At 40.5% G+C, this 9,086-nt stretch overlaps 1 protein-coding gene across 1 annotated transcript in view; it reads right to left on the bottom strand.

Moving 5' to 3' along the window:
* rigi (RNA sensor RIG-I) overlaps positions 1-8,668 on the bottom strand; it is a 52,697-nt gene extending 44,029 nt beyond the window's left edge. The window contains 3 exon segments of the mRNA XM_031791579.1: positions 993-1,174; positions 1,274-1,405; positions 8,429-8,668. Of these exon segments, the coding sequence (XP_031647439.1) occupies positions 993-1,174; positions 1,274-1,405; positions 8,429-8,534 (420 nt within the window). The 5' untranslated portion in view covers positions 8,535-8,668.
* Between the last annotated feature and the right edge of the window lie 418 nt (positions 8,669-9,086).

The following is a 9,086-nucleotide window of genomic DNA, read 5'->3' as shown; positions in this document are numbered from 1 at the left end:
CTATATAACTAGTATATTATGACCATATTATGACTATATAACTCGTATATTATGACTACATTAATACTATATAACTAGTATATTATGACCATATTATGACTATATAACTCGTATATTATGACTACATTAATACTATATAACTAGTATATTATGACCATATTATGACTATATAACTCGTATATTATGACTACATTAATACTATATAACTAGTATATTATGACTATATTAAAACTATATAACTAGTATATTATGACTATATTAAAACTATATAACTAGTATATCATGACTATATAACTAGTATAGTATGACTATATTAATACTAAATAACTAGTATATTATGACTACATTAATACTATATAACTAGTATATTAATACTATATAACTAGTATATTATGACTATATAACTAGTATATTAATACTATATAACTAGTATATTATGACTATATAACTAGTATATTAATACTATATAACTAGTATATTATGACTATATAACTAGTATATTATGACTACATTAATACTATATAACTAGTATATTATGACTATATAACTAGTATATTATGACTATATAACTAGTATATTAATACTATATAACTAGTATATTATGACTATATAACTAGTATATTAATACTATATAACTAGTATATTATGACTATATAACTCGTATATTAATACTATATAACTAGTATATTATGACTACATTAATACTATATAACTAGTATATTAATACTATATAACTAGTATATTATGACTATATAACTAGTATATTAATACTATATAACTAGTATATTAATACAATATAACTAGTATATTAATACTATATAACTAGTATATTATGACTATATAACTAGTATATTATGACTACATTAATACTATATAACTAGTATATTATGACTATATAACTAGTATATTAATACTATATAACTAGTATATTAATACTATATAACTAGTATATTAATACTATATAACTAGTATATTATGACTATATAACTCACCGCCAGTATCTCTTCACACTCTCTCTTTCTGAGACAATCTCCCAGGTGTAGCAGCAGGTCTCTGGGTTTGATCAGTTTGGTGAAGCGGGGTTCTATCCGGTCCAGAAGCACTCTGTGTAGCTTAGTGCTCTCCAGGGTCTGAAAGTCCCACCCCTTCAGGGCCTCACACAGACCCTTATAGTCTAGAGACAACAACATTAGCAACAATATCAAGCAGGGCCTGGTACCATCCCAGTTTGTCCAGGAGACAGACAGACAGACACACACACACACACACACACCTTCTGCTTCCAGGGCATCTAGCAGGGCCTGGTACCATCCCAGTGCGTCCAGGAGACACACCTGGTCTAGAAACACCTGGGCTGCTGCCGTCACAGACTTACTCTCCTCTGATAGGATCCTCTCTGAAACCTCTGGAACGCAGAACACCAAAGGTTCATTTCAGGAGAAGAAGAGGAAAGGTTGCCTAGCGACTAAGAGCTCACTTGAGCAAATTGCTGCTGGAAGTCCCTGTGTCTGCTAAATGACTACAATGTATCCTACATGTGAAATGAGAGGGAGAGGAGAGACCGTAAAGCGGAATAAGGGCAGAAAAGCTAGAATTGCTGTACATTGACACTTTCTAGTGGTGTAAAGATGGAAGCTCCTCCCCCCTCCCAGAATCCCCCTCCCCCCTTCACGAGCACGCACTGAATTCTTCACTGCTGCGACCAGCTTGCATCATGGGATTTTTGTTCATGTCAGGCTGCGTTTCATGTGATTTTCTTTATGTCGGGTTGATCGCGTGAGGGGGCGGGGCTAGTAATGTCTGCAGTCTTCGGATTGGCTATTTGTTTCAAGTGTATTAGCCTATTAATTATTCATTTTGGTTGCCTATCCTGATGTGAAGTTTGTTCTATAGAAAGTATTTGACTCTTGCCACAAAGTTAAGGAAATTAGAGGGAAGGGGGGGTGATTTCGGCAAGGCGATTTTCTTGCCTGACAATTCTCCCCCCCCCCCCCCCCCCCCCCCCCTTCTATTTTAGGACTGCAAGGCCTGGCACATGTCATAATCATTTTTGGTGACCAATCATACCCTCTGATGTGTGCCACAGGAAGTATTAGACTCACACAGTCACAACAGGAAGTGGTTATTTCAGAGCCCTCTGCTGTCCTCTCTACCCGTCCCTCAGTCCCCCCATCCCATCCTGCTTTTCCCTCTTATGGCTTTTCCTACATATTTTGTAAACTTTTTCTGTCTTAGTTTTTTAAGAATGTAGGTACAGTAGTAATAATAAAATAATAACAACAATAATAAATAAATAAATGTGTACTCTGGGACGAAAAAGAAATGTTAAAATATATAAGTCGACATGAGTGCATATCCACAATCACAGTAAACTGGTATAATAGGATAGGAATAGGACACCCCCAGCACCTCCACCATCCTTCCCCCTCTATAGGACACCCCCAGTATATCCACAATCACAGTAAACTGGTATAATAGGATAGGAATAGGACACCCCCAGCACCTCCACCATCCCTTCCCCCTCTATAGGACACCCCCAGCATATCCACAATCACAGTAAACTGGTATAATAGGATAGGAATAGGACACCCCCAGCACCTCCACCATCCCTTCCCCCTCTATAGGACACCCCAGCATATCCACAATCACAGTAAACTGGTATAATAGGATAGCAATAGGACACCCCCAGCACCTCCACCATCCTTCCCCCTCTATAGGACACCCCCAGCATATCCACAATCACAGTAAACTGGTATAATAGGATAGGAATAGGACACCCCCAGCACCTCCACCATCCTTCCCCCTCTATAGGACACCCCCAGCATATCCACAATCACAGTAAACTGGTATAATAGGATAGGAATAGGACACCCCCAGCACCTCCACCATCCTTCCCCCTCTATAGGACACCCCCAGCATATCCACAATCACAGTAAACTGGTATAATAGGATAGGAATAGGACACCCCCAGCACCTCCACCATCCCTTCCCCCTCTATAGGACACCCCCAGCATATCCACAATCACAGTAAACTGGTATAATAGGATAGGAATAGGACACCCCCAGCACCTCCACCATCCCTTCCCCCTCTATAGGACACCCCCAGCATATCCACAATCACAGTAAACTGGTATAATAGGATAGGAATAGGACACCCCCAGCACCTCCACCATCCCTTCCCCCTCTATAGGACACCCCCAGCATATCCACAATCACAGTAAACTGGTATAATAGGATAGGAATAGAACACCCCCAGCACCTCCACCATCCCTCAATAGGACACCCCCAGCACCATCAACCCTCCATAGGACACCCCCAGCACCTCCACCATCCCTCAATAGGACACTCCCAGCACCTCCACCATCCCTCAATAGGACACCCCCAGCACCATCAACCCTCCATAGGACACCCCCAGCTCCTCCACCATCCCTCCATAGGACACCCCCAGCACCATCGACCCTCAATAGGACACCCCCAGCACCTCCACCATCCCTTCCCCCTCCATAGGACACCCCCAGCACCTCCACCATCCCTTCCCCCTCCATAGGACCAGCACCTCCACCATCCCTTCCCCCTCCATAGGACACCCCCAGCACCTCCACCATCCCTTCCCCCTCCATAGGACACCCCCAGCACCTCCACCATCCCTTCCCCCTCCATAGGACCAGCACCTCCACCATCCCTTCCCCCTCCATAGGACACCCCCAGCACCTCCACAATCCCTTCCCCCTCCATAGGACACCCCCAGCACCTCCACAATCCCTTCCCCCTCCATAGGACACCCCCAGCACCTCCTCAATCCCCATCAACCTCCCCCCACCCCCCACCCCTCAGTGACAAAACACAATAATGATAATAATTCTAGAAATTTTAAAAATACAATAATACAGACCAATATATATATATATATACACCGACATGTACAGTACATACATATACATAAACATATTCACAGGACAATCAACTTTTCCTACATTAGATATGCAGGTGACATCTGAGTATGCAACATCCACCTGAGTGACAGCACATAATCAGCAACACGGAGATGCTTCTTCAGCCCTAAGGAATACCTGGCCATTCTCATTGTTACATCATCCCGGGTGATCACATGTCATTTACATTCCAGCCCTAATAAGGAATACCTGGCCATTCTCATTGTTACATCATCCCGGGTGATCACAAGTCATTTACATTCCAGCTCTAAGGAATGCCTGGTCATTCTCATTGTTACATCATCCCGGGTGATCACATGTCATTTACATTCCAGCTCTAAGGAATGCCTGGTCATTCTCATTGTTACATCATCCCGGGTGATCACAAGTCATTTACATTCCAGCTCTAAGGAATGCCTGGTCATTCTCATTGTTACATCATCCCGGGTGATCACATGTCATTTACATTCCAGCTCTAAGGAATGCCTGGTCATTCTCATTGTTACATCATCCCGGGTGATCACATGTCATTTACATTCCAGCTCTAAGGAATGCCTGGTCATTCTCATTGTTACATCATCCCGGGTGATCACAAGTCATTTACATTCCAGCTCTAAGGAATGCCTGGTCATTCTCATTGTTACATCATCCCGGGTGATCACATGTCATTTACATTCCAGCTCTAAGGAATGCCTGGTCATTCTCATTGTTACATCATCCCGGGTGATCACATGTCATTTACATTCCAGCCCTAATAAGGAATGCCTGGCCATTCTCATTGTTACATCATCCCGGGTGATCACAAGTCATTTACATTTGAGCTCTAAGGAATGCCTGGCCATTCTCATTGTTACATCATCCCGGGTGATCACAAGTCATTTACATTACAGCTCTAAGGAATACCTGGCCATTCTCATTGTTACATCATCCCGGGTGATCACAAGTCATTTACATTCCAGCTCTAAGGAATACCTGGCCATTCTCATTGTTACATCATCCCGGGTGATCACAAGTCATTTACATTCCAGCTCTAAGGAATGCCTGGTCATTCTCATTGTTACATCATCCCGGGTGATCACATGTCATTTACATTCCAGCCCTAAGGAATGCCTGGCCATTCTCATTGTTACATCATCCCGGGTGATCACATGTCATTTACATTCCAGCTCTAAGGAATACCTGGCCATTCTCATTGTTACATCATCCCGGGTGATCACAAGTCATTTACATTCCAGCTCTAAGGAATGCCTGGTCATTCTCATTGTTACATCATCCCGGGTGATCACATGACATTTACATTCCAGCTCTAAGGAATGCCTGGTCATTCTCATTGTTACATCATCCCGGGTGATCACAAGTCATTTACATTTGAGCTCTAAGGAATGCCAGGCCATTCTCATTGTTACATCATCCCAGGTGATCACATGTCATTTACATTCCAGCCCTAATAAGGAATGCCAGGCCATTCTCATTGTTACATCATCCCAGGTGATCACATGTCATTTACATTCCAGAGCCTTGTCAGCTCCAGATTTGACTACTTCAACTCCCACCCTGCTGGACTGCCTGCATTCTCAGATTCCCCTCCACTGATTAGCTCCCTATTGCAGCTCACATGATGTTCAGGATTCTAATTCTAGCCTAAAGGGCCAGAAAACGACCAGCTCCTTAATACCTCTCGGCCTGGATAGAGTGTTGTACTGTTGTTCTTTCTCTTTAAAGATTCAGTGGCCAATCACCAGGACTTCCCTGTGTGCTGTTGCCTAATTGGTAGAATGAGTTGAGCTGCAGGAATCATAAATGCAAAGTCCCTTGTTGGCTGTAAATGCTGATGATTATATAACCACCTATTCAGAAAGCACTTTGATACAGATGTACTTTTGTACTAGGACCTGTTGCTCTTTGTTTATAATAAAAACATCTGTTTGTGTTTTTACTGTCGCAGTGAACAGGTTAGGTAGCTGTTTTCTACTTTATCATATTGCACATGTTACATTTTAGAATATGGTAGATTCCATCATGTAATACAACATCTACCATAACATGTATTTATAGTTTCGACATATACTGTACAAATTCAGTATATACTGTATATATACTGCATATACTGTACAAATTGATAACTTTAAAATAAATGTGATTTGCTAAAAGGTGCATTAATTCTCCCCTCCGGTCCTTATTTCTACATTGAGTAGAATGACACAACATTGAGTAAAATGACACAACAAGATTTAGTTTTGTCTTTTTAAATCATAACATATGGTATTGTCTTGCCTCATAGATATCATGATATACAATAAAGAACAGAATGAAGTGATTTATTTTCCATCACAGTGGCTTGTCCAAGATCCAACATATACCACCACATACACACACAGTCACTCTTCTGCCTACAAGGTGATATGGCTGCACTGCTATGAACAACATACTGTTTATACCACCACATACAGACACAGTCACTCTTCTGCCTACAAGGTGATATGGCTGCACTGCTATGAACAACATACTGTTTATACCACCACATACAGACAGTCACTCTTCTGCCTACAAGGTGATATGGCTGCACTGCTATGAACAACATACTGTTTATAATCAACATCGTAGATGATAAAGAATGTGATGATACGTTTGTATTTACACCTGTTTTCCAAAACAATACATGTGGCTTGGGGAGAGAAAACATGTATATGTGTTGTTGTCTAACTAAGACAGAAGAACGACATACAGAATAGACATGTGTGCATTATGTGTGAATGTAATATGTGTGAATGTATGTGTGTGTAATATGTGTGTGTAATATGTGTGTGTAATGTATGTGTGTAATGTATGTATGTGTGTGTAATGTATGTGTGTGTAATGTATGTGTGTGTAATGTATGTGTGTGTAATATGTGTGTGTAATATGTGTGTGTAATGTATGTGTGTAATGTATCTGTGTGTAATGTATGTGTGTAATGTATGTGTGTGTAATGTATGTGTGTGTAATGTATGTGTGTAATGTATGTGTGTGTAATATGTGTGTATGTGTAATGTATGTGTGCCTGTCTGTCTGTCTAAACTTGACAGGTTATGCTGCCACCCCCCCCCCCCCCCCAAAAAGAGGACTCTGTTCCAAGAAAGTGATTTGTCATTTTATAACTTATTACGCAATAATATTCAAATAGTCTTATTTTGTTCATGTAAATTATTTTGAGAGAGAGAGAGGTGTTTGATATTTAATGTTTGTTTACAAACTAAACTTTATGTGATGTTTTGTGTTATTGTGTGATAATATTAATGTGTATCATCTTTATTTTCTTAAACATTACAAAATGTTTCAAAAATAAAAGTTTGTTTCTTTATGCTCGGCAATAACATTGCCTCGCCGAACCCCCCCCCCCCCCCTTCTAATTTCCTTAATGTTGTAGCTTAGAGTCCAGTACTTTCTGTGGCACACATCTGAGTCAAATACTTTCCATAGAACACACGTCACATCAGGACAGGCAACCGAAATGAATAATTAATGTATGTGTGTTATATTACACCATTGAGGAGGGAGTCCAATGTAGGCAAGTAATACACATTTCAGAACTACTACTAGTCCAATTAGACATGGGAGAGATGACGAATTTTGGCAAAGAGATTTATTTATAGACTACTACACTTGAAACAAATAGCCAAAAAGAAAACTTCAGACATTACTAGTGCCTCCCCCACGATAAAAACCGACATAAAAAAAATAAATGAAACCTAACATGAACAGAAATCTCAACTAGCAAGCTAAGTCGCAGCAGTGAAGAATTGAGTGCGTGCGCGTTCACGTATGTCGCAACGATGAATAATTGAGTGCGTGCGCATTCACGCGAAGGGGAATTGTTCTGGCTGGGGGGTCTGCAGGGGGGGGTCTGGGACAACGGTGGCAGTCATTTCTCTACATGCAAACCATTTGTCAGCGTTACAGGCCGTGAGACACAAATGAAAACAAATCATTGTTTTGTAGAATTGCATTCGAAATAAGAACAAAATCATGTAATCAAAAGCTGACCGTGTCTGTCGATATGAAACAGGATAACAATGGTAAAACAATCGTTAGTAGCTAAAACAACAGGATAGCAAATGTAAAACAACCGTATAGACTACAGTTAGTAGCTAAAACAACCGTATAGACTACAGTTAGTAGCTAAAACAACCGTATAGACTACAGTTAGTAGCTAAAACAACCGTATAGACTACAGTTAGTAGCTAAAACAACCGTATAGACTACAGTTAGTAGCTAAAACAACAGGATAGCAAATGTAAAACAACCGTATAGACTACAGTTAGTAGCTAAAACAACCGTATAGACTACAGTTAGTAGCTAAAACAACCGTATAGACTACAGTTAGTAGCTAAAACAACAGGATAACACATGTAAAACTACCGTATAGACTACAGTTAGTAGCTAAAACAGGATAAAAGGTAATGGAACAGACTACCGTTAGTAGCTAATACAACAAAGCGACATTATACATACTGTACCTGGTTGCAGGTAAGTTGTCATGAAGCCTTTGACGTAAGACGGTCGCAAAATAGGAATCACGTATTTACTACACCTCTGTAGATTGCTCTTCTCCAACTCATACATGATCGATGAATGACCGATGAACTGATAGCAGAGAGATATTGACTATGTCTCTTGCATTAAGCTGCTCAACGGGTATAGTGGTTTGGTGTTCCGTGATATTGGTCGTACTGACTCAGCTGATCTCCTATAACATGTCAGTGGTAACCACGCCTCAGCCTCGCCAGCCTGAAGAAACGAAACCGAAACTTCCCGAGTGACAATAAAACGAAACACCTGCCTCAGTAAAGTCCCTAGAGGTGGTAGGGTAGTTAAACCCAGATCTAGGATCAGTTTGGACTCGTTACATAACCCATTAGCGAGGGCAACACCAAAAAACACCAAAGATCCGTCTCTATGGTCGTGGTGAACTAATCTGTGCCAAATAACATTCAGTATATACCATACAGGATAGATTCAATTGATCAATAGAGGTGCTGCATCAATGAAATAGCAGAACATACAAATGACACATTTTTATTTAGGACGAATTCTATAATTCTATGAATCTATAAACATAAAGTAATAAAGTCCTCATCTATCCAAGGCCTCATACTAGACCGGGAAATAAGGGAG

Source organism: Oncorhynchus kisutch, linkage group LG16, assembly GCF_002021735.2.
Source record: "Oncorhynchus kisutch isolate 150728-3 linkage group LG16, Okis_V2, whole genome shotgun sequence".
Classification (NCBI taxonomy): domain Eukaryota; kingdom Metazoa; phylum Chordata; class Actinopteri; order Salmoniformes; family Salmonidae; genus Oncorhynchus; species Oncorhynchus kisutch.
The sequence above is the reverse complement of the archived record's forward strand: the minus strand, read 5'-3'. Positions and strand labels throughout refer to the sequence as shown.